We start from the raw sequence: 26,991 nt of genomic DNA on the forward strand, positions 1-26,991 counted from the left end.
TTGCCTCACAGGTGGATAGGGTAGTTAAGAAAGCTTATGGGATGTTAGCTTTCATAAGTCGTGGGATCGAGTTTAAGAGTCGCAAAGTAATGATGCAGCTTTACAAAACTCTGGTTAGACCACATTTAGAGTACTGTGTCCAGTTCTGGTCGCCTCATTATAGGAAGGATGTGGAGGCGTTGGAGAGGGTGCAGAGGAGATTTACCAGGATGCTGCCTGGATTAGAGAGTATGGATTATGAGGAGAGACTAAAGGAGCTAGGGCTTTACTCATTGGAGAGGAGGAGGATGAGTGGAGACATGATAGAGGTATACAAAATATTAAGAGGAATAGATAGAGTGGACAGCCAGCATCGCTTCCCCAGGGCACCAATGCTCAATACAAGAGGGCATGGCTTTAAGGTAATGGGTGGGAGGTTCAAGGGAGACGTCAGAGGGAGGTTTTTCACCCACAGAGTGGTTGGTGCATGGAATGTGCTGCCTGGGGTGGTGGTGGAGGCTGATACGTTGGTCAAGCTCAAGAGATTGTTAGATAAGCATATGGAGGAATTTAAGATAGAGGGATATGTGGGAGGAAGGGGTTAGATAGTCTTAGGAGTGGTTTGAAGGTTGGCACAACATGGTGGACTGAAGGGCCTGTATTGTGCTGGATTGTTCTGTGGTTCACCATCCCAATATAAATTTGAGGTGTGCATTGGGGACAGCGGCTGGGGTGGAAATAAAAGATGACAATGATTATTGACTAATTAACAAGTCACAATTCTTTCCACTTCTGTTTAGCAGTGAGCAATCCTATCTGGTTTATGCACTACTCATTTGGTGGAAGGTGAATTTAAAAAAAAATTAGCAAGACAAGCTTTAACCATGAATGAGTAGTAATAATGATGATTGAGGGAACCAGGAGTGAATTACTGCTTTTGTCAGAGCACAGGAATGGGAATAGGTTATTCAGTCTTTAATTGTCCCTTGTGTCTCCAGAGTTTCTGTGAAGCCTGGGTGTTCTTGTGGACCAATTACTGAAACCAAGCGTGTGGCTGCAGTAGCTGGTTAAGAGGTTAAGATGTATGTGGGCCCTTATAACAGGATCTGGAATGTCTGGCAATTGTATCTCGAGTACTGTGTTCAGTTTTGTTTTTTTTATCTGAGGAAAGGTGTTCTTGCTGTGGAGGGAGTTCAGGGACGATTTCTCAGACTGCTCTTCGGGCTAGAGGGGTAAAGGGATATGGGGAGAAAGCTGGAGCAGGGTTCGGAGGATTAGCTGTGATCGCATTGAATGGCAGAGCAGGCTCAAAGAGCTGGATGGCCTGTTCCTGGTCCTATTTTCCTGTTTCTATAAAACACACAAACTAACTTACTGTAGAAAAGCTACAGACACATAGTGACAGATAATTCAGGACGAATTGGGACCAAAGTTCCCAGCACAAGTCAATCTAATTAATGATATTGATGTTATATCCTCCACCCCTTCCCCTCACTTCTATATATTGGCCATCCTCCCCTCTATCTTTCAGTCCAGTGAAGGGTCTCGACCTGAAGCATTGACTGCCCATTTCCCTCCACAGATGCTGCCTGACCCGATGAGTCCCTCCAGCAGTTTGTTTATTGTTGTTATACGTTCTTTCTTTGGCATAAAAAAGATTTTAAAAATAAGATTTTAAAACACAAACATGGCTCAATCAAAAGCTTGAGCAGGTCATCGAGTGTAGGAGTGATGTATATTTAGTTGCTGTGTTTGGTTTATGACGGATTTGGCTTTGAATTGCCTTTTCCAGTGATGCATGATTTCACCGCCGTCTGTCATTCCAGAGAAGGGTTATTGTAAACAGGTTCTTTTGGAGGATGATGTTGAATTTCTATTCCCATGACGCCACACCGCTAACTTCCACGTAACTTTCCTGTCATTTTCCTCTTTGGAAATGCTAATCATTATTGTGGGAATGTGGGAGAAAATGTGAATAAATAATGCATTCAGGTGGTAAAAGCTGAACCAAAAAAGTGAGCTTCAGGATTTTAACTGCTCTCATATTTGGATATCCAAAGTTTATTAAATAATTGTTTCATCTCCCTGCTTTCCATTATCAGAGACAGACAGTATGACAGACAGTATGCTTCCTGCAGCTTCTACTTTCTGGGGATTGTTACACCTAATGATTTTTTTTTCTCTTTTAATGCTAACTTTGTGTTATCACTTTGAAACAAACAGCTTGTAGGTCCTCAAAAGGAGGAGATTTGGGGTGGAGCTTTGAGTAAGTGGTTTTAGTTGTGTGATAATTGAGGGTTTCCTTTGGTGTCTTAAGATTTCTTGACTTGGCATTTTCTTCCTCAGGTACATTTTGTTCCAGAGAGTAGTGCTGTTGCTCAGATTGTTTACACAGATGAACAGGATCGACCATCACAACAAGTGGTTTATGCAGCAGATGGAACGTCTTACACATCTGTGGATGGGGCGGAACATACCCTAGTGTACATTCACCAGGCTGATGGGACACAGGTAAGCTGGGAAATGACAGTCATTTTAGAGCCTGGGGTTCTGTGAATGTTCCTTGAGGCTATAGGACAAAACTGGCTCACAAGGTTGGTACAAACCACATTGAGCCATTGGATGGGGGTGCCCATCAGTGATTGGGATCCTCACCTGGCTGCTCATTTACCTGGACAAAGCATCCACCTTTTGGATTGGTTGTAAAATGGGAAAACTCGAATTGCATCTCTATGGAGGTGCCAGTGATTAGTCATTTTATTGAATTGTGAGGAGATGTAAATATTTGATCCAAATGGACAATGTGTATAAGGCTGTCTCTTCAGTGTGTGATATCTTTAAACTAATGTCTGTGATGGCAGTTAATGGCATTTCTAGAAGGTCTGGGATCACACTTTATTTCCTGCAGCTCATCACATCCTTGTGTGTTGTTGTGTAGCTCTGTGTCAAAAGTTGGGTGATAATGTTCCTGTGAAACATCTTGAAAGTCATTACTACGTTAACAGAGCTCAAGAAATGTGTGGTTTTGTTACCCTGTGACTATTTCCTCTGGGGGTGGGTTCAGGGAACTTTGGGGAGTAAGACTTGTGATCAGTGACAATAAATAGTTTGGTGTAAATCCCTCTCTTTTTTTTTGAAGGCTGTTTTCACTGATCAGTCCCAGGTAGCGTACATCCAACAGGACACAACCACTCAGCAGGTACGAAGGCTATTCTGGTCATTGCTCTGAATTAAAGTAATTGAACCTCTCTTCTGATGGAGAGCTTTTTGTGTACTGTATGTTAAGAAGGGATGGTGGAAGTATCCATCTGCAATTTTGCATTAGCTTGTACAGACATCTTTATGTGTGTTATTTTAGGGTAGACTGGTGAAGAGATCCCTCCATACCGTGTATGAGGGCAGGTCAACAGAGCTGTGTCTCCACTGTACATTAGAACGTGGTGGTAGCTGATGCTTTCGTCTCCACTCTTAGTACAGGATGGTGGAGTGATCTTTCTGTACTGTACATGGTGACAGGCTAGCGAAGGTTTCCTTCAAATCGTCTCCTCATTTGAAATAAAAAAACAAAATATTGGGATTATAGGTCAGTCAATGTGTTCACTGACATTAGTTCAGGACTTAGAAAAATCTACACGTTTTTGATTTCCACAGATTGCTTCAACATTGTCTTGTTTGAATCGCAGCCATGACTTTTATTTTGGCCCCTTCACATTGACATTTGGGAGTCCATGAGAATGTTTGGCATAAAGTGGCATATATGTGAGAACCCAATGTCATCAGCAAATCGAGGAGCAAGCTGCCTTAGTATTTTGATACCACACAACATTGCCAGTTCACAGCCTTTTTATTTTATTCTTATTTTATGTATTGTGCAGCAGTTTACACTTGTCACTGTCAATGTCTTTAAGTAATGTTTATTTATATCCTTCGTTTGGCTGTTCAGTCTAGTTCCAGCCAAAGCAAATTTGAAAATGTACTGATGGTTTCAGAACTTGACTGAGGCCCAAATCCTCAGCACCCACCGCCCCCCACCGCCACTGCTGTCCAACTCCCATCCTTAATATCCAGTCCCACTCTTAACTTTGCCAGAGGAAGATGTTTTAAGTTTTTGGAGGAAAATTCTTTTAGCTCCAGGACATTGCAGTTATTTATGAGGATGAGTTTTTTTTTGAAGAGGTGACTAAGAGGATTGATGAGGGCAGGGAGGGAGATCTTGTCTACATAGACTTCTGTAAGGCTTTTGACAAGGTGCCACATGATAGGCTGGTCCAGAAGGTGATATCACATAGGATCCAGGGTGGGAGTGGAAGGTTGTCACCAGTGGTGTGCCACAGTGCTGTTTGTCATACATATTAATGATGCGGATGAGAATGTGGGTGGTATGATTAGTTAATTAGCAAATGACACCAAAATTAGTCGTGTGGTGGACAGTGAAGAAAGTTGTCCAAGGTTACAACAGGATCTAGGTCAACTGGGAAAGTGGGCAAAGAAATGGCATGTGGAATTGAACATGGACAAGTGTGAAGTGTTGAGAAGTTAAACTGAGGCAGGACTTGCACAGTAAATGACAAGGAGTGTCGTAGAACAGACCTAGGTACAAGTACCTAATTCTCTGAAAGTGGTGACACAGGTTGACAAAGTGGTGAAGGAGGTGTATGGCACACTTCCCATCATCAGATGGGGCACCAAGTACAAGAGTTGGGATGTCATGTTACAGCTGTATAGGACATTGGTAAGACTGTCCCTGGAACATTATGTGTAGTTCTGGTCACCACACTACAGGAAGGATGTTATTAAGCTAGAGAGGGTGCAGAAAAGAATCAGTAATACAGCATGGAAACAGGCCCTTTGGCCCCACTGGTCCATGCCAACCAAGATGCCCATCTGAGGTAGTCCCATTTGTCTGCATTTGGCCCATATCCTTTCTTATTCATTTCCTTATTCAAATATCTTTTAAATGTTGTTGTTGTTGTACCTGCCTCAACCACTTTCTCAGGCAGCACATTCCATGCACACAACACCCTCTGTGTGAAGAAGTTGCCCCTCAGGTCTGTTTTTAAGTCTTTCCCCTTTCACCTTAAACCTATGCCCCCTAGTTTTTGAATCCCTTTCCCTGGGAAAAAGATAGGGTGAATGCACAGTCTATGCCCCTCATTTTGTACACCTCTGTAAGGTCACCCCTCAGTCTCTTGTGCACCAAGAATAAAGTCCTAGCCTGCCCATACCTCTCCTATAACTCAGGTCCTTGAGTCCTGGCAACATTCTTGTAAATCTTCTTTGCACTCTTTCCAGCTTAATGGCATCTTTCCTATAATGGGATGATAAAAACTGAACACAATACTCCAAGTGTGGCCTCTACAACTGTAGCATAACGTCCCAACTCCTATACTTGGTGTCCTGACTGATGAAAGCCAGCATGCCAGACACCGCCTTCACCACCCCGTTTACCTGTGATTGCACAAAGATGTGGCTGGGACTCAAGGGCTTGTGTTACTGGCAGAGACAGGATAAGCTGGGACTGTATATGTGGAGTGAAGGAGGCTGAGGGGTGACCTTATTTGAGGTTTACAAAATCATGAGGGGCATAGATAGGGTGAATGGTCACTATCTTTTTCCCAGGGTAGGGGAGTCTAAAAGAAGAGGACACAGGTTTAAGGTGAGTGGGGAATGATTTAAAGGAGACCTGAGGGGTATGTTTTTTTTACAGGGTGGGTGGTGGATATATGGAACGAGCTGCCAGAGGAAGTGGTAGAGGAGTACAATTACAACATTTAAAAGACATTTAGACAGGTGCATTGATAGGAAAGGTTTTGAAGGATTTGGGTCAAACACAGGCAAATGGGACTGGCTCAGGAAGGTACCTTGGCCGGCATGGACGAGTTGGGCTGAAGGGCCTGTTTCTGTGCTGCAGAGCTCTGAATCTATGTTGTGTTTGGCCCAACCATTTCAGCTACTGTGTCAACAACCCACCCTCGATCCTAAGGTGAGAAGTGGGGATGGTTGCTGATGACTGCAGTGTTCTCGTCCCTTGGGTCTGTATCCCCATGCAGCAAGATTGGAGCAGCAGTCAGCTTGGCTCGATAAATGACAAGTAACAATTGCATAACAATCGCATAACAAGATGCGAGGGAATGAGCATCCCTGAAAAACAGTGTTCCTCCACATTGTCAACCAGCAACACGATCACCCCAGTCCCCCACCAGCATCAGCTTCCTTCTGGGTGGGCTGTGGGGATCACTTTGAACCATAAAACTTAAATGGACTAGCCAGATACATAATAGGGCTTTGAGAGCAGGTTAGACCCTCTTTCTGTGGTGAGTGACTTGCCTTTTGATTCACGAAAGTCCTTCTGCATCTAGAAAGCATATTAAGGGTATGTTGGAATACTTTGTCCTTGTGTTAGTAACTAAAGCTCCAGAAATTCAACACATTCCAGATAAATCCAGTTCATGTGATGGGGACCTGATCCATCAGCCTGAGCGTTCCCTCCCCTGCAGTTGTGGAGTGTGTAACATCCGCAAAGTGCACAGCAGCGGCACAACAGACCTCCTTTTGACAGCGCCATCCAAATGTAGGGGAGGACCACACAATAAGACATATGCCTTTATTGTACGAGGTTACAAATCAAGAGTGGAAGATCACTAGAACTGCTTGAAAGATTAGTGAGACCACAGATAGAGGACTGCATCCCGTTCTGGTCACCACACTGCTGGAGAGGTGTGACAGCACTTGAGCAGGCCGAGGGCACACTTCCAAGGATGCAGCCAGACGTGGAGAGTTACAGTTATGATGCGAGACTCGCTGGGTTGGAGCTATTTTCTTTGGAACAAAGAAGATTGTGAGGAGATTTAATTTAAATAAGTAAAATTGAAGATTAGACATGGTAAGCAGACAAGACCAAGTTCCACTAGCAAGGAGATCAGTAATGAAGGAGCACAGATTTAAATTCATCGTAGATGGATTAGAGGGGAGTTGAGAGAAAGAAAATCACTGAACAAGGGAGTCTGGAATTTGCTGCTTGGAAGGGTGGGGGAAGCAGAAGACCACTGCCATAATTATAAAGTACCTGGATAAGCATGTTGAATTGCCTTCACCTGCAGGACTATAAATGTTTCCTGGTCCATTTTTTGTCATTGCCCGACTGTGACAGTTGAACAGCAGCTTGTGAAGGGCAGGCGGTGTGTGGAGAGAGTGCCACCTGCAGGTTCCCCACCAAATAACACCCCAAAAGCAACACTGCAGCTGCTGGAACACCCAAAAAAAGTGCTGGAGGCAGCCTTTTTGTGCAGAGAGAACCAGGATTCTAGTTTTAGTTTGATGATCTTCAGAATGAAAGATTGTCAACCTAATACTGCACCCCTCTCACCCCCTTCCCCCAACGATGTTCCATCAGTCTGAATAGATTGCCATTCTTTATTTATTGCTGAATTAGAAGTGAATCAAGAAAGTGTATCACCACCACTTCCTCAAGTGCAGTGAGGGATGGCATTACATTTGGTGTTTCTCGTGGCGCCTATATTCCTTGCATGAATTTTCTTTTTTACATCTTTTTCTTGAGATATTTTTTGTAACAGTACAATTACGAATGCATTTATTAACTGTAAAGTACTTTGAGGCAACCTGAAATAGTGAAAGTTTCAGCAGGAGGATCTGAAATTTTAATTTTGTTTTTCTTTGCTGACTGCTAAGTGTTTCCACAACTGTGTTCATTTTGTATTCCCAGCACCTTCAGTTGTTTTGCTTTTCATTGATAAGTATTGACATCTATTTTCTTCTGAAAGGTTGAGTTTTAGTAGCTAAAGCTATTAACATCTACAAGCATTTGGAACTTTATAAATAGGAAAGTGGACTAATAACAAGTAAATAAATTGAGGTAAATTTGTGCTTGTTGGCTGGTCAGAGATGTGTGTGTGATTTGTTGGTAATGGATTGGATGTTAAACCTGAGGAGATGTAACCTATGGCTTAGTCACCAGAGCTAATAGACTATTGTTATGATAGATTTTAAATACTAAAATCTATCTTCACTGGAGCAGGGAATGTTAAAAAGAGATCTTAAACCCTTTTATACAGTGAATTGAAATGTTGGGGAGTCAGATGAAGGGTTAACTATTTAACTATTTCAAATTTTCTATATATCCTGTGAAACTCTGATAATCCACAATCCAATGGAAGCCCTGATGGTTGGGCATCTGGCTCACCAGGAGATGCTTCCTGTGCTTCCCACCCACCCACTAGGGCCCCAGTTCCCACACTCCATCTGTTCACCAGGGTCCTGCTCCCATGTGCCTCACCTGTTCTGTCGGCCATCCTCCCCTGAAACTATCTGGTTCTGTTTCCAGACATCTCTTTAAATTTACCAGCTTCACTGAAATGTTAGTAAGTGTGTTGGAGTATTAATGAAATAACATCCGATAGTCTGGAAGATCTGCTGGTCAGGCACGTGCAAAAACCCCAAGTGTGTCAGATTAATGGAGGTTGTAGCTAACACAGTTTGGTGGGTTGTGGAATGTGGAGGGTGGTGAGGAAGTCATTACTTCTTTCTCGGGAAAATGTAATGATTATTTGGAACCCAGGAGCAAGTTTATCTTAGAAAGGAATGGGAAAAACTGCATATGAAGATGGAGAGAAAGTTGGGTTTGAGGGTGACGTTGCTTCATTAAAGAGCTGAGTTAGGGAAAATACACTTAATGATCTGAAGTAACAAATGAAATGTAATGCAGACACAAGCAAAGTTCTTGATATCGGAAGGAAAAGTCACACTCTTCAGCCTGTCTTGGCTGCCTTTTAATTTATGTTCCTTTTTGTTTTTGTAATTTCTGTCCTGGCTGCAAAAGAAGGAATATCATTGGCTGCCTCAACCACCTTATTTAAATGTCCTGCTTCCTTCTGGAATCAGTAGTGTACCCTCCAAAATCCTCCTGTTCCTCTGCAATTGTCAATGCCATACTGTTCGTAATCTACTCATTTACCTTGTTTTCCTTTTCCCAAATACTTTTCTGTACAGAAGAAACAGATTTGTCTTCTTACTGTACCTTAGACTAAATCGTTGACATTGAACTAACCACAGCCACGCTTTTCAATGGAGTTGGTTGGAATTACCTCTTATGAACTGTTAGCATCTGGTAACAAATATGAAAGGCATATGTGCTGTGGCATGGCGGGTTGAGAGTGTGTCTTTGCAGACACAATGTTTGTGCAAAATTAAGGAGCTTTCTTGCAATAGATACTTTTGTACAGAAGCAAACAATAGTTCATTTCCTGAGATCCTCTGGAAGCACAGTTGGTAAGAGTTGGCAACAGAATACAGAAGCTGTGGTCTGTGCCAAATACTCGGAGCAGACAAAAGCGAACAGTTGGACTTGTGAAACAGTCAAGAAGCTTAAAACATTGATACATTTTGCAACGTAACACTGAGCCTCCAGACACCCAATGCAAACCATATTGCAATCATTAAAATACACTATGCTTCTGCCACTGAGCCAATTTTGGATTCAGCTTGCTATTTACCCTTTTAGTCCAAATGCAATGACTTTTCTGGTCTGTTGGCCACGTGGGAGTGTCTTGCCTGGATCCCTGTCAGCTGTGCTGCCCTCCTCAACCCTCCCTGCTACCTTCTCAAAGGAGTCAACAAGTTCTTGCTGACCCTCCTTGATTAATCATACAATTTCAAATTATTTGCACTTTCTCTCAAAAAACTGTTTACCCATCATCAGTGTGAAGCTAACTGCCCTGTAATTGTGTGGCCCACTCCTTTCTCCCTTTCTCAGCAACTGTTGGTTGCCTTCCAGTCCTTTGGCACCATGCCTGAAGTAAGTGAGGATTGGGAAAGTATGGTCAAACCTCGCAGAACTGTTCACTTGTGCTTTTCTTAATGGCTTGGGGTACACTTCATTTCATCTCAGCGTTTTGTCTCCCATTGAACATACTAAAGCTCTGAATATTTTCTTTACCCCTCTTATAGTCCGACCTGAAACGTAATTCGCTTCGCTCCATAACCACGTCTGTATTGTTGTCCCCCACTTTTTTATCCAATGACACAAAGTCTTTGCTCAAAACTGCTTTCTGCCTTTGCACAGTTATCTTTTTAATCTACATAAAAGGGCAGGATAACAACAGCCGACTTAATTTATTGAAGCCCTGGGATTTTCCTTAGTTTTATTTCATTATACATTTCATGCATTCTGTCTGAATTTTGCATTTTACACTTACTGACATTCTACAGTTTGAGTTCTTGGTATCAAACACAAACTTGCTTATTTTTGTGTTCTCCTGCCCTGATTAAGAATTGGAATAAGGAATGTATGTTTGTTTTGAGCAGGGGAAGTGCTTAAACGGTATTATTTAACTTCCAAGAACAGAAGATGAAAGCAGTCACGAAGTATAAATAAAATCTATTTTGGTTTCAATAAACATGCAGCAGTAAATAAGCAAAGTGCTGAAACTGTTGTGTTACTTCACTCCTTGAGCTTAAGATGTAGAAGAGATGGTCAAGCTGCTTTACTGAGGGTAGGGGATTGAAGCTGATGATTTAAAAAACAGCCTTGAAGGCAAGATGAAGGGTGATTGTTATGGAGAGATTTAAGCTATGTGGGTCAGTTTAATCAGGAACATTAATTACATTAGAACCTTAACTAGGGGCAAAGGTATGGAGGTAAAAACTGGTAAAAGAGCAGATGTTATGAGGTCCTTTCTAACAACAGGCAACACTTGGCCATAGAATGGGCTTCAAAGTATGGCATTGGTAAACCTGACGTTTGGAATTTATAGGTTTCCTTGAAAGTGTGAGCCAAATGGCCTTCACATCTGTCTTGCCTTTTGTGACTTCAAGCATCTATTCTGACTGTTTCTAACTTGTGGTACTTGTACTGCTCTTCTCCTTATTACTGCTTTGTGTTTATTTATTATGCTTGGCTTCCTCATCTTTGTTTTTCTTCATTATCACCCTGCAAGCTCTATATTAAACAACAACTGGAATACTTTCCCTCCCATATCTGGATTGAAGGAGCTCAAATCTCCTAAAACCAGCCTGGTTTCTTTCTAACCAAAGAAAACAGGAAAATGCTGGAAAAAGTTCTGTTGAAGAGTCTTTGATCTGAAATGTTAATTCTATTTATATTTCCTTAGATACTGCCCAGCCTACTCTGTGGTTGCTGCATTTTCTATTTTTATTTCAGATTTCAACATATGCATTTTTTTGATTTTTCTCCTGAGCCAATTCAGATGGTTGATGTGGGTAGCTGTTTTGCCTCCATGAAGAATTTGGAGTAAACCAAAAGAAACATTTACAGATGTTTATATTTCATCTCATTGACAATGGATCCATCCTTCTGAACAGGGAACAATATAGTTTGCAGTTGAGGGCAAACTTCAAAACGGTGATATTTAGTGCTTTCTGAGAGTGATGTCTCATATTTTGAGGGATCTCTTTGAGTTGATGGTGAAGTATTTTCTTAATAATGGGTAAATTGAATAAATTAAGCTCCTTAATCTGACAAGTGAGTTTCTTTACATCCAGGTAACAGTTCTTTTGCCTGCCAGCCAGAACGTGTCTGGTGCCAATTTGGCAGTCCTTGGCAGTGTGACAGAGACCCAGCAGCCAATACCAGTGGAAAACAATTCTCAGGTAAAATCATCTTCAGTTCAGCACAAGTTCAATAATTGTCAGATATAATGATAACCATATTACTGACCATCTATGTGTAGAAAACCTGTATCCCAATACCAAGAGCGTTGGGGAGTAAGAAGTTGAAGTAGTATCCAGAGCAGAGTACTGTGTGGAATTGGATGATGAGCAATAGAGATAATTTTTCAACTGGGACTGAAGATAAACAAGGCGCCAATTAAGGGAAGGACGATGACAGGGAGGGGAAATCTAGAATGGTAGAGAGGAGCAACTAGGAAGCAGAGCAGAAATTATATGAGGAAGGGACAGAATATTCCAGAGGGTGAATTAACAAATAGGGTCCAGGCAAGCTATAGGTGCCAGTTAAACAAATAGGTTTATTAGCACAAAATAAAATTGTTTAGATATCTTAAAAATAATTAAAAAGATAAATCTGAAGGTTTTGTTTCTGAGTTCACAAAGCATTTGTAACAAGATGAACAAATTAACAGCACAAACAGGTGTAATCAGATACAAAGAGGTAACAACTACAGAGACAAAGCTGCAAAGTGATGAAGAATGGAAGTTGTATATCCAATGGTATTTGATATTTTGGAAGATACCAATGTCTGCAGACCTCCAAATAGTAGTGGTAGAGGATGGCGTCAAATTGGTAATTAAAGATACATGTAGCAAAAGAATTGAACTTGGGTGACTTAAATCTAGATACTGACTGGCCAAACCAAACTGGCAATAATATTGTGGGGGAAGAATTCCTGGAGTGTGCACAGGGTGGTTTGTTGGACCATTGTGTGAACAATTAACTTGGGAACAGGTTATGCTGGACTGGATATTGTGTAACGAGAAAGAGTTATTTCATAATCTTGTCATGTTGGGGTCTTTCAGGCAAGAGTGACTGTAAAATGATAGAATTGTTCATTGAGATGCAAAGTCCTTCCTGAAACTAGGGTCCCAAGTCTAAATGAAGGAAACAATGAAAGATGAGGAGTGAATTGGCTATGAAGGATCAAGAAGTTTCCTTAAAAGGAAGGTAGGGAGTAGCTAACATTCAAGGAATGAATGCAGTTCTCCATTCCTGCCTAGATCAAAAATACCAAAGGAAAAGCAATCCAACTGTGGCTAACAGAAGTATTTAAGAGTATTATTAGACTCAAAGGAGAGTTATACAAGTTTGCCCAAGTAACAGACTTGAGGATTGGGAGCAATTTAGATTTCCACTTTGGTGTCCAGAATGAGAGGTTACAGTTTCAAGTTACGGTACGAGATCCAGGACTGAGGTGAGAAATTTGTTTACTAAGTTGGTGAAGCTGAAGCTGTGGAAATGGCTACCTTAGAGGGTCATAAAGGCCAAGCCTCTGAACATATTTAAGAAGCGGATGGGTAAAGTTCTAGATGCAGAAGGCATCATGGGGTATAGAGACGATGGTATTGAGGTAGATGATGAGCCTTGATTGCTCTGCCGTTTAAGACGGGCTTGAAGACTGAATGGCCTACTCTTGCTTCCTAACAAGTATACCATGTTGGATGGGGGGGGGGGGGGGGGGGAGGGTGGTCACCTCCCAGGGGAGAACTCCAGCAGTCATTCAGTTTATGGCACCACAGTGGGTGTTGCTGTGCTTCAGGGGGGGGTGGGTGCAGGGAACAAGACTGGAAGAGCAAAAGTGGTGGGGAATTCTATTGTAAGGGGGGAATCTAGGCATATCTGTGGGCACAAGAGAGACTTAAGGTTAGTATATTCCCTCCCTGGTGGTAGGGTCAGGGATGCCTCGGAGTGGCTACAGGACAGTCTGAAAGGAAAAGGTGAACAGCCAGAGGTCATGGTGTATGTTGGTTCCAATGACGCAGGGAGGAGATGGGACGAGGTCCTGCAACATGTTTAGGGAACTGGGTAACTGTTTAAGGAGCAGGACCTCAAAGGCTGTAATCTGTAGATTGCTTCTGGTGCCCTGAGCTGGTGAGTCTAGGAACAGAAGGATAGGTCAGATAAATGCATTGGCTGAAGGGATGGTCCAGGAGGATGTGCTTTAGGTTCCCTAATCATTGGGATTGTTTCCGGGGAAGGTGGGATCTGTACAAGCAGACACATTGCACCTTTAGTTAAGTGCAACCAACATCCTTGTTGGGAGGTATGCTGACGCTGTTAAGGAAGTTTCCTGTACTCCGACTCATTGTTATTTGAGGTTTGGCCCACTTCGGTGGTGTCATCTGCATACCTGTAGATGGAGTTAGAGCAGAATCTGGCCATGCAGTGTGAGTGAACAGGGAGTAAAGTAGGGACCTGAGGACGTATCCTTGTGAGGAACCAGTGTTGAGGATAATCATGGTGGAGGTGTTGCTGCAAATCTTTACTGGTTGCAGTCTGTTGGTCAGGAAGTCAAGGATCCAATTGCAAAGGGAGGTGTTGAGTCCCAGGTGATAGGGTCTTGGCGAGTATTGAGGAACAGAGGGACCTTGGAGTACGAGGACAAGTCCATAGACACAGGTAGTGAATGAGGTTAGGAAGGCATATGGGATATTGGCCATCATTATTTAGGGCATTGAGTGCAGATGTAAGGAGGTTATGCTCCAACTTCATAAAACCTTGGTCAGACTTCAGCTAGAATCTGGTCACCAAGGTATAGGAAGGATTTGATTGCACTGGAGAGGGTGCAAAGGAGATTCACTGGGACGTTGGCTGGGATGGGCCGTTTCAGTTACGAAGAGAGAATGGAGAGGCTATGTTAGTTCTCCCTGGATCTGAGGAAGTAAAGAGAAGATATGACTGAGGTATAAAGTCACAGTCAAAGTTGAGTTTATTGTCATGTGCACAAGTACGTGTACGCACAGACGCAATGAAAAACTTACTTGCAGCAGCATCACAGGCAAACAGCATTATATTAGCAGCATTCACTAGAAAAACAAATTAAACCTAAATTGTACACATTTTTTACGAGGAAGAACACAAAACAAAAAAAAAATGAAGTCCATTTTAAGGTAAAATAATAATATAATTATGAGGGGTATAGATAGGGTAGAATCCAGGAAACTTTTCCCCATATCAGAGACAGATAACACGAGAGGACATAGATATAGGGTAGGGGACTTCTACAGCCAGAGAGTGGTGAGTACCTGGAATACACTGCCTGAGAGAGTGGTTGAAGCAGGGTCTCTGGCAGCATGTAAGAAGTGTCCAGATGAGCACTTGAATTGCTCAGGCATAGAGGGTTATGGGCCAAGTGCTGGACAATGGGGTTAATATGGATGTATGCCCACTGGTCAGTGTGGATGAATTGGGTCAACTGGCCTGTTTCTCCACCGTATGGTTCTATGCTCCTGTTTTCTATTTCTATGTGATTGATGTACAGCAGAAAGAAGATGTTGGTTTGTTGCTGACATAAAATCTATTAAATTGAACCTGTTTTGTTTTCTTAGTCACATTTGCCCGCACCAAATCATGGTATTCCTCAGATAACTGAGGTCAGCAACTCTGTGCAGCAGGTGCCAGATGCACTGGACACAGCTGAACATGACCTGGACACAGAGGAGGATGAGGATGAAGAGGAGGAAGAGGAGGATGTGGACTCATCTGATATGGATGATTGGGAGCCAGGTCCTCTGAGGCCCTTTAATCCATGTGATTTGTGTAAGTGGAGCCACGTAGTCACGCATTCGTATGGAGATGAAGCACAGAAATGGGCCCTTCGGCCCACTGCGTCTGGACTGACCATCAGTCCCTCCTTCATTTAGACTAATTCTACATTAATTTTTATTCTCCCCACATTCTACCACTCACCTCCCCATTAGGGCAATTTACAGTGGCCTGTTAATCCACCAACCTGCATGTCTTTGGGATGTGGAAGGAAACCAGTGCACCCGGGGGAAACCCAAGTAGACATGGGGTGAATGGGCCAACTCCACCCAGACAGCGCCTGAGGTCAGGATTGAACCCGGATCTTTGGCGCTGTGAGATGGTGAATCTACTAGCTACACCACTGTGGAAGAACATTTGTTGCCCTCTAGAAGTGTAGTGGAAGAAACTCTATCATTAGTATTTTGTTGTTTTTCTAGTGATACAGTTCTTACTGAATGTTATTTATTGGATGGCAGCACCACTGAGAGCAACTTCACTTTTTAAAAGAAAAACATAAATGGACGTGTCTGTTATTTTCTGATGTTCTTTACTGCAGGGTGTGAGGATTGTAACACCGCACATCCCGGTGCATGCCCCAAACATGGAACTCTGCACTGTATTCCCAATCGGCCTGTCCTGAGCAGGGCCAGGGCCAGCCTGCCGCTTATTCTCTACATCAATCGATTTGCTGGTGGAATTTTCTCTAAGAGGCGCATTCCAAAACGCACACAGTTCGGTCCTGTCGAAGGACCATTAATTAAGCAGTCTGAGCTCACAGATGATTACATTCATTTAAAGGTAGGTCTTATGACATTTCCTGCTTCCCTCGGTGGTTGCGTTAAGGTTTTTCTGAGCTGAGATTGTCAAATTGTGTTGAAGTAACAACAGTTGAGGAGTGAAGCACACTGTGGAAACTTAGCAGCACTTTTCACCTTGCTGAGAGTAGTTGGAGATGACTTTGTCATTCTGTCCTGGGTCTGAGATCCCGTCACCAAAGTATGAGGGAGTTTGTAACTGACTGTCACAGCCTGAAAGGCACATACAGGTGTCTGTGCTGTGGTGGTTGCTGAGAGCTTCCTGAAATGGAAAATTCAGCAACTTGTGTTGATAAAGATAGTGGAAGATCAATTCCTGTGCTTTACCTTAGTTGTAGAAGGGAGGAGATTGTGCTTGTAGCATGCACACCTCGTGATCCTACTTCACCTTTACAGGCCTAGGATGGATTTGCACAAAGTGACCAACTCATGAATATAAAACAACACACAAAGGAGTAGGAGGAACTCAGCGGGTCAGGCAGCAAGACAGGACTTCCCCAGCCCTGATGAAGGGTCTCCACCTGAAACATTTCCCTCTATCGATGCTGCCTGACCCATTGAGTTCCTCCAGCTCTTTTGTGTGTTGCTCCAGATTTTGAGCATCTGCAGTCTCTTGTGTTTTCATGAATGTAAGATCATGGTTGCTAAACTGATGATCACTGGATCTTTGATTCAGCTGCTGACTGTCATCTGCAGCTAGTTGTGGGTATGAAGCCTATTCTCTAGTTTTCTGACTGTGGTGCAATTCCCAGTCCCACATTTGTGGCAACAAGGTGCATTATAGTTAATTCTTGAGCTTTCATGAAGTGATTTGGAGAAGAAGGATTTCTGCCTTGGGGCAGCAGTCCACCCCTCAACAAAACCTTGGGTGTTTATCCATATGGGGAACTGCATCAGATTTTTCTAAGCTTTGCCTTTACAGAGCAACCAAAGATATCAATAGCTGAATTGGTCATTCGTCAGAGTGGATGTGGAGTGGAGCTTCTGGAGTATAACTTCAAAACATTAATTGTGTGAAGCAAGTGATGACGAGGTGCTACATGAAAGCATCTTTTTCTTTTAACAGGTCGCTATGGGGGTAGGAAGGGAGGATTTGAAAGACGGAGAGAAACCTGGGGATTTATGGTTTGATTTGTCTGATGAGAACTTGTGCAACTGGATGATGTTTGTCCGTCAAGCTCAGAATCACTTGGAGCAGAACCTGGTGGTATACCAGTACGGCAAAAACATCTACTTTACCACCATCAAACATATTGAACCAAAACAGGAACTCAAGGTAAAAGAGAACATGGGTGAATATTGGATGGATGCTGCTGATCTGTCCCTTATTTAAACTAAAAAGAGATGCTGGAAATACTCAACAGGTCAGACAATATTTTGGGGAGAGAAACAGCTAAAGTTCAGATTGGTGATCTTTACTCAGAACAGGGAAAAGGTGACAATGACAAAAGGTGACAAGCTTTAAATTGCAGAGAAAGGGGGCACTGATATGGAGAAGTGGGTGTTGTAGGATAGAGACTAGAAGAGACGATGACACAAAAGGTAGTGGTGCCAGCTATTGTGGTGGCCAAGATAATCTAGAGCAGTTCTAAGTAGAACCATAGAACACTACAGCACAGAAAACAGGCCATTTGGTCCTTCTAGTCTGTACCAAAACTTTATTCCGCTAGTCCCATTGACCTGCACCCAGTCCATAACCCTCCAGACCTCTCCCATCCATGTATCCATCCAATTAGGAGGAAGCAAATGAAATTTGAAATACCAGAAGAGGAGATGGGGAAAAGCAGCTGAATACTGGAAATAAGCGATAAAAAGACCGGCTGATGATCTGAAATTGTTAAATTCATTGTTGAGGCCTGAAGGCTGTGATGTGCCACGTTGGAAGATGAAGTGCTTTTCCTTGAACCTGCAGTGAACAGGGTGGTGGCAGATGGAAGTTAATCCAGGCAAGTGTGAAGTATGCCTTTTGGGATGTCAAATGCTGGCAGGGCATTTACAGTAAATGGCAGAGACATTGGGAGTGATGATATGCAGAGAGATCTTGGGGTGCGTGTTCATAGTTTCCTGAAAATGGCAAGATGGGTGGATAGTGCAGTGAAGTGCATTTGGTATGCTTGCCTTCATAGGCCAAGGCATTGAGTGTAAGAATTGGGACACGTTGCAGCTGTTCAAAAGGTTTGTTTGGCCACACTTGGAGTATTGTCCTTTGGAGTGCTGATCAGCACGTTACAGGAAGGATGAAACAGCAATAGAGAGAGTGCGGAAGAGATTCACCTACATCTCTGTGATCTTTCACCTGGAGGGCTTCAGTTACAAGGAGAGTTTGGATAGGCTGGGTTTGTTCTCAGTGGAGCACAGGAGGCTGATGGGTGACCTTATAGTGGTTTATAAAATTATGAAGGGCATAGATGGGGTAGATAGAGCTTTTTCCCAGGGTAGCGGAGTCTAGAACTAGAGGTCATAGGTTTAATGTGAGAGGAGAGAAGTTTAAAGGAGATATGAGGGACAAGTTTTTCCACACGGAAGGTGGTGGTAAAATGGAATGAGCTGCCAGAGGATGTGGTAGAAACAGACACAACTGTAGTATTTAAAAGGCATTTGTTCAGGTACTTGGATAGAAAAGGAATAGATGGATACAGGCCTAATGCAGGCAAATGAGGTTAGTGTAGACGGGCATCACAGTCACCATGGGTTGGTCTGTGCTGTACAGCTGTATGACTCTGTAGGAGGCCAAGGACAGAGGTCAGACTGAGACGGAGAATTGCAGAGAGAGCCAATTGGAAATTCAGGGCCAGTCTTGTGGACTAAACAGGAGGTGTTCTGCAAAGCAGTTAGTCAACCTACATTTGGTTTCCCCAGTGTAGGGAAGACTACATTATGAACACTGAAATGCAGCACCCTAACTTGACAGAAGTACAAGCAAGTTAATGCTTCATCAGGAAGGAAAGTTTGGAGGGTGGGGTGGGTGTTCCCTGAGAATGGGAAGAAGTGATATAAAAGGTACCTTGCACCTCCTTCACTTGTATGGCAAGGTGTTGTGGGAAGGCATTAGTGGGTATTGGTGGAGATGCAATCGTAGACTTTGTGAGAGAATGGTCCCTTGTTTCCTCTGGTGCGTCGGAGCCTGAGAGGAGACCAAAGAGAAGTTTGTACAATTGCTGTCTGTAAGGAGTTTGTACGTTCTCCCTGTGTTTGCATGGGTTTCCTCCAGGTGCTCTGGTTTCCTCCCAAATTCCAAAGACATACGGGTAGATTAATTTGGGTTTAAAATGGGTGGCGCGGACTCGTTGGCTGGAAGGGCCTGTTACCACACTGTAAATAAAAAAAAATGAGAGGCATAGATAGGGTAAACAGTCAGAATCTTTTTCCCAGGGTCGAAATGTCAAATACCTAGAGGACGTGCATCCCAAGTGAGGGGGGGTGGAGTTTAAAGGAGATGTCCGGGGCAGGTTTTTTTACACAGAGAGTGGTGGGTACCTGGAACAGGCTGTCAAGGGTGGTGGTGAAGGCAGATATGATGGTGTATTTAAGAGGCTGTTAGACACACGAGTATGCAGAGAATGGAGGGATCTGGATCACGTACAGGCAGAAGTGAATTGGTTTAATTTGACATCATGTTTGGCGCAGACATCGTGGGCCGAAGGGCCTGTTCCTGTGCTGTACTGTTTGATGATACTGCTGAAAGGAGTGGAAAGTGGAAGAAGTGCCTGGTGGTGGCATCACTTTGGATGTGGCAAAGATTTACTAAGTTATTATCACAAAGAAGGTGGCTCTTAGGAACAGATATAGTTAAGGAGCTTGACAGCTGTGGTGGAGGGAAAAGCAAGACAGCTCACAAGTCTGTGTAGATAATGGTACATTCATATCAGATGTGATGGACACCAAGAAACCAGGAGAATCGATTGCTGATAGGAAGTAGAGCAGGCTTAGTGTGGTTAAAGTAGTTGTGGTGGTCTGTAGGATTGTAGTGGACTGGTCAACAACCTATTCTCTGTATTGGAGGCAGAGAAATAGACCCCAGAGAGACCTGCGCTGAGTTTAAATTTTTGGAACTTCAGTTCTGTTACAAAGCTTACTTCACCAAGACCATGTGTCTTTTTTTTAAACAGAAAAGCAAATGGCATTCAGTAAGGTCCCACATAAAAGGCCACTACACAGGATAACTGTGTGGAGGTTCACATGCAGGACTGGTTAAGTTGGGGAAAGCAGAGTTGGGCTATTTTCTGTAATTAGTGGGATGCCAACAGGGATCAGTGCTGTGACCACAACTATTTACAATCAATGTTAATTATTTGAATGAAAGGACTGAGAGTATTGGAGCTGAATCTGATGATAGAAAGATGAGGCGTTTAACATCAGAGGTTTAAGGTGAGGTGTGAGAGAGTTGGAGGGAATCTGAGGAATTTTTTTTCACCCAGCAGGTGGTTGCAATCTGAAACGCACTGCCTGAGAAGGTGCTGGAGGTAGGTACTCACACTGCATTTCTGAAGCATCTGGATGAGCACCTAAACTGCCAAGGCATGAAAGGCTGTGGACCATGTGCTGGTGAACGGGATGAGTAGAGATAGGTACTTGATGACGTGGTAAATGTGGGCTCACTCTTAAGTTTTAAGAATAAATTGGATAGATACATGGATGGGAGAGGTCTGGAGGGTTAGGGACTGGGTGCAGGTCAATGGGACTAGCAGAATAAAGTTTCGGCACAGACTAGAAGGGCCTGTGCTGTAGTGTTCTATGGATGGCCAGAATGGATGCAGTGGGCCGAAGGTCCTGTTTCTGTGCTGTGTGACTCCTTGAATCAATGGGGGAACATACTTTGTGAAAAGGACACAAAGTCCACAGAGTGATTATAGATGTGTTAAATGAGTGGACACAGCTATATATGGCCAGTGGAGTCTCATGTAGGCAAGTGTGAGATTATCCATTTGCTTTAAGAAAATTGCTTAAATAGAGATTACATTCTGCTGCTGTACAGAGCAATTTGGTGTCCTCAGACATGGAACTCAGATTGCTCTGAAGGTGCAACTAATAAGTAAATACTTCCTTACAACACCAAGTTATGCTGTTCCACAGAGCAATCCCATTCCCTGCACAATTTCCCTATAACCTATTCCCATCAACTCCTTCATGCACCCACCCCCCACCAAAGAATCTACTGCTTGTTTACACACTCGGGGCAATTTACAGTGGCTGAGCAAACTGCATGTCTTTGGGATTTGGGAGCAAACAGGAGCACAGGGATAATGTGCCAGCTCTGCACAGGAGATCAGGACTGAACATGTGTAGCTAAGAAGCAGCAGCTTTGCGAGCTGTGCCACCACTGATGAGGGGTAGGAGGAAACTTCTGGAGGATAAACAGCAGCGTGGATCTGTTGGGGTGTTTGTGCGGTTCACAGCTTGTAATTGGCTGATTCACCTTGTGCATTAGTACATCTTAACCTCCTGTGTTCGAGTCTCTGGAGTGGGACTTGAACCCACAACCCTTTGGCTTAAAGGCAAAGGATTACTCATTGAACCACATCCGAAATCACCAAATGGCCTTTGATGAAAGGGGTTTGGCCTTGCTACAGCTGCGCACGGCTCAGATGAGATCACACCTTGAATGTTGTGTATGGTTTAGGTCTCCTTAAATATGTGCTTTCATTGGAGGACGTTCAGGGAGGGTAGACCAGGTTGATTCCTGGGATGAAAGGTGTGCTTTTTGAGGAGTGATTGACCAGGTTGGGCAAACAGTCATTAGAGTTTAGAAGAAGGAAAGGTGGCTTTATTGAAACGTAGACTCTGAGGGATCATCAGGATAGATGCTGAGAGAATGTTTCCCCTTGTGAGAGCTTTAGTTTCAGAATAGAGTCACCCATTCAAGAGAGATAAGAAGGAATTTTTTTCTCTGAGCATCATCAATCTTTGGAACTGAAGTAGAAATGCTGGAGGAACTTGCCAGTCAGGCAGCATCTGTAGAAAGAGAAACCAGTTAATATTTTGGGTTGGAGACCCTTTCTCACAACTGAATCTTTGGAGTTCTCTACCCCAGAGACCTATGGAAATTAAACTTTTGAGCCAAGACAGACATATTTTTGGACTCTAAGGGTGTCCAGGGTTTGGGGAACAGGTAAAGTGAATTGAAGCCAAGATCAAATCAGCCATGATCTTATTTAATGGTAGATCATGTTCAAGGGACACGTGGCCTCTCTTTGATCTCTAGCAGGATTCCTGCTCCTTGAGGAAGTGGGTTAGGGAGTTACTGCCATTTGAAAGTGTTATTCTGCTTGAGAGCCTTGGGTCGCTGTCCCAAGAACATGTAGGGCTGTGACCTTGGGCTGGAAAGGAAAGTGTGTGGGACTGGCTGAGGTGTCCTGCTGTCACTTGTCATCTTGGCTCAGTTATGAGTCGAGGTCACTTTGCTCCCATGGAACTGAACTTCTGCAGAGCTGATACCTTCAGGACAGGAGAACTGGAAGTTGACAAGATAATATTTAGTGATGTTTGTGAAATCCACGACTCTAAAGGTGAAAACAATAGAGGATTTAATCCAAAAACAAAACATGCCATAAAGACTCAGCAGGTCAGACAGCAGCTGTGGAAAGAGAAGCAGAGTGATGTTTCAGGTTGAAGTCAGTTCTGACCTCCTGACTGTTTCCAGCACTTTCAATTTTTGTTTCAGATTTCAGCATCCACAAGTTTTTTGATTTTTTCATTGCATTTATTTCAATGGATTGTCACATAGCTATCGTAATGAAATACTTTTATTTTGGTACCAACAGAAAGATGAATTTGAGAAAGAGACTTGTTTGAAACTCCTCAGGCCATGGTAGCCATTAAGGCAGACAGTGTTTCTCTGAGCATTGCTCTGTGTGTACTTGCAGGTGTGGTATGCAGCATCATATGCAGATTTTGTGGAGCAGAAGATCCATGATATATCAGAAGAGGAACGGAAAGGTGAGTGACTGCTTCTGCATGAGAAGCCTTTGCATTCCGTGCCAGAACATTCATCAGACTGCTGTAGTTGAAGGAAAGAAATGGTAATCCACCTTTATCTACGCAACCAGTAGATTACTTTGGACAAATGTGGCAGTCATTTTGTGCATGGCAACTATGATGTTGATTGAGGGATAAATATTGGCTCCAACCTGGAGAGATGTCTCTGCTCTTTGTACAGAATCAGAGGAGACAGACAAGACTTGAGTTCAATGTATTATCTGCAGAATGGCACACCACATAATGCACTCCTGCTTTCAAGTAACTGCCTAGATTATCAACAGAGAATCTTGAACCTATGATTTGATTTGGGGTATATTGCTTCCGTACCCACTTCACATACACCTGGGTTTCTATTTATCCTTTGTGGGAAGAAAGAAAGACTGGGAAATACTGAACACTTTGTTTCTCCTTTCACTTCGATGATGATGGAGAAGCCAGGGAATCACTGACTAGTCAGGTTTTTCTTAGTTTGTGATAAATTTAGGCTCTCTGATGCAAGAGAAACATGAGCTAATAAGGGCCATATTAGACATGGCCCTTTTTTAGTTTGCAAAAAACAAGCTGCTGACGAACTCAGCGGGTCAGGCAGCATCTGTGGAGGGAAATGGACAGATGACGTTTTGGTTGAGACCCTTCAGGACTGAAAGATAGAGGTGGGCGAAAGGTTGCAGCAAGGGCTGGCTGGCAATAGGTGGATCCAGGTGAGGAGGGATGATGGGCAGATGGAGGAGGGAAGAGTGGAAATATTGGAGGCAACCCTATCCAAACCTCCCAGCCTCCATCACTGATGCCCTATTCATGACATATTAATTGATGGATCAAGTGTTGAAATCTGTTAACAGTGTCAAATTGTGGGGTGAGGTGAATTGTGATTTTGGTTTTTGAAAGATTGCGGGAGACCTTAGAGAAGCTAGTAGCAGATGAAACTGAATATGCGTCTTGAATGTAAGGATATGAAAGGAAATAAAAGAGAATCTGAACTAATATCATTCTGTATTCTGTCCTTCAGATTTCTGACATCTATAGCATTTGCATTTAACATAGCACATCGAACATGTTTTGTTTTAATTCAGTCACAGGTATCAATAGCAAGGTAGAATTTGTTGTTTATCCCTAATTGCCCTTGAATTGCTCAGCCCTCTTTGGTCAAAGACTTTTGAGTCTACCACACGGATGATGTCTGGAGTTGCAAGTTGGCCAGATGAGGATTATAGATTTCAATCTCTAAAGAACAGGGGTTTCATCGTCTCTGTAATTGACACTATTTCTTTTATTCTAAAATACATTTAATTAACTGTATTCTTATTTCCCAGCTGCTGTGATGGAATTTGGATGAATGTTCAAAATATTTGTTCAAGAAGCACAGAAAAAACCTGAACAGGAATGGGACAGTTCAAATTATGCAATGATTTAAGGGCTAATTTTATTGAGCTGGGTAAAATTATATTGGCAGAGTCACGAGGTACCTTCAACCAACTCTCTCCATTGCAAGGGAGATGAGCCCAGCCTGTCAACCACTGCATCCCAGACAACAATGGTGCATCCCTCAAATGCTTTCTTAACCACCTTGTCTATCTGTGCTGCTGCCTTCAGGGATCCATAGATTTGTGCACCACGGTCCCTCTGTACCTCAGAACTATAAAACTTTAATACAGCACTCTCAGGAATTGGTAGTTCCTATCTAGCAAATGTTACTTACTATAAATAATAACTCAACAAACTTTTATTTCATTTTTTGTTTAAATATGCACTTGAAAAGGAGTGAGAAATAGAACCTGGTGACCTCCAACTTGTTAGCCTCACCTTGTCAAAACGAGCTAAAATTTTAAAGCACTCTGGACTTAGGCTTGGTGCAAACCTATGCATGTTCAATTTCTATCAGAGCCCCAGCAACCTCCTCCCTGGCCTACAATAGCAGACTAGGAATATATCTCATCCAGCCCTGGAGATTTATCCACCTTTAAGCCTGTTAAGCATCTAATGTCGCTTCCTGTTTGATGGTAAATTGTTCTGGACTTCCAAAGTCCCTCTGCGTGATCTCTCCGACAACAAGTCCTTTTCCACAGTGAATACGGATTCACATAAGAACTTGCCAATGGCCTCCGGCTCCATGCATAGATTGCCATTTTAGTCCTTTAATATAACCTTTTATAGAGTCATACAGCACAGAAGTAAATCCTTTGTCCCACCATGTCCGTGCCAACTATCAAGTACCCATCTCAACTATTCCCATTTACAGGCACTTGATCTCTAGCCTATGTCTCAAGTGATTGTCCAGATACTTTTTAAATGTTGTAAGAGTTCCTGCCTCCTCCAACCCCTCAGGTAGTGCATTCCCTCTGGTCTGAAAAAATCCTCCTCAGATCCTCTCTAAATCTCTTACCCCTTACCTGAAACCTTTGCCCTCTAGTCTTAGACAGCTGTGCTGTGGGGAAAAGTTTCCTGCTATTTACCCTGTCTATGTCCCTCATAGTTTTGTGCATCTCTAACAGGTACCCCCTCAGCCTGCTGCACTCCAAGGAGAAGAAATCCAGCCTGGTCAGTCTCTTCTTATAGCTGAAACTCTCCATCCCAGGCAACAACCTGCTGAATCTCTTCTGCACCCTCTCCAGTGCAATCATGCCCATTTCATTGTGTAGCAAGCAGACCTGTACGAAGTACTCCAGCTGTGGCGTAATCCATGTTTTATAATGTTGTACCATAACCTCCCTGCTCTTGTGTGCTATAATCCAGTTAACAAATCAGTGTCTACTTTGCCATCTTCACCATCTTATCAACCTGCGCTGCCACCTTCAGGGATCCTTGGACTTGTAACACAAGTGTACCTCTGTTCCTCAATACGTGCTGGGGTTCCAGCATTTGCTGTTTTTGTCCTACCCTTATTAGTTCTCCCAATATGCCTCACCTTGCTCTGATTAAATTCCATCTGCCATTGCTCTACCTATTTTACCGACTAATTAATATCATCCTGCAGCCGAAGGCAATTCTTTTCACAAGCAACAACACCACCAATGGTCACATTATCTACAAATTTACTAATCATAGCTCTTATATTGTCAATTCAGATATGAATGTATCTAACACGAAATGCAAAGGTCCCAGTACTGATTCCTGTGTTACACCGCAGGTCACAGGCTTCCACTCACAAAAACAACCCTCCACCATCATTCTTTGCCTCCTGTTACCAAGTTAATTTTGGATCCAGTTTACCAACATGCCTCACATCTCATGGACTCAAACCTTTTGGACCACTTTCTCACGTGGGACCTTGTCAAAGTCTTAGTGAAGTCCATGGAGTCTACATCAACTGTGCTGCCTTCTTCAGTATATTTTGTTACCTCTTCAAAAAAAAAATCAACCAAATTGGCCTGACTGGATCTCCTGCTCAGAAAATCTTGCTGATAATCTTTGATTAATACTTGCCTTTCTCAATGTAGATTAATTGAGCCCTTCAGATTCTTCTCCCATGACTTCACTACCATTAATGTTATGTAATTACCTGGTTTATCTTTGCTGCCCTTCAAAAATAAGAGTTCCACATTTGCTGTTCTCCAGTCATCTGGAATCTCACTTGTGGCCAGTGAAGATTTAAAAATCTCTTGGGGCTCCAGCAATCTCCTTCCTTGCCTCCCATAGTAGTCTGGGATACATCCCATCTCAACCTGGAGAGTTATCCACCAATACATCTCATACCCTTTTATCGATAATATTCTAGAATTTCACTGTCTCTCCCCCTGAAGTCTTCACCCACAATCCCCTTCTACTTCAGAAGACAGATGAGAAGAATTAATGTAAAACCTCATCTACGCCTTCTGGCTCTATGCACAGATTGACCCTTTGGTCCCGAATGGGCCCTTCTCTATCATTGCTTAGTTTCTTGTCCTAAATATAAAATTCTTTGGTATTTTCCTTGCTCTTGTCTGCCAGTATTATTATGCCTCTCTTTATTTTTTTAAGTAATGTCCCTACTCTTGGAAGGTTTAC

General features: G+C 43.0%; 1 protein-coding gene across 2 annotated transcripts in view; it reads left to right on the forward strand.

The window, feature by feature from the left end:
• prdm10 (PR domain containing 10) overlaps nt 1–26,991 on the forward strand; it is a 153,299-nt gene that overhangs the window by 27,284 nt on the left and 99,024 nt on the right. For both annotated transcript variants that reach the window (XM_052040007.1, XM_052040008.1), the window contains exons 3-9: nt 2,326–2,490; nt 3,119–3,178; nt 11,497–11,604; nt 15,016–15,226; nt 15,771–16,012; nt 17,096–17,305; nt 22,893–22,965. In XM_052040007.1, coding sequence (XP_051895967.1) covers nt 2,326–2,490; nt 3,119–3,178; nt 11,497–11,604; nt 15,016–15,226; nt 15,771–16,012; nt 17,096–17,305; nt 22,893–22,965 — 1,069 coding nt within the window. The remainder of the gene's footprint in view (nt 1–2,325; nt 2,491–3,118; nt 3,179–11,496; nt 11,605–15,015; nt 15,227–15,770; nt 16,013–17,095; nt 17,306–22,892; nt 22,966–26,991) is intronic.

This window comes from Pristis pectinata, chromosome 27 (assembly GCF_009764475.1).
Source record: "Pristis pectinata isolate sPriPec2 chromosome 27, sPriPec2.1.pri, whole genome shotgun sequence".
Lineage (NCBI taxonomy): Eukaryota > Metazoa > Chordata > Chondrichthyes > Rhinopristiformes > Pristidae > Pristis > Pristis pectinata.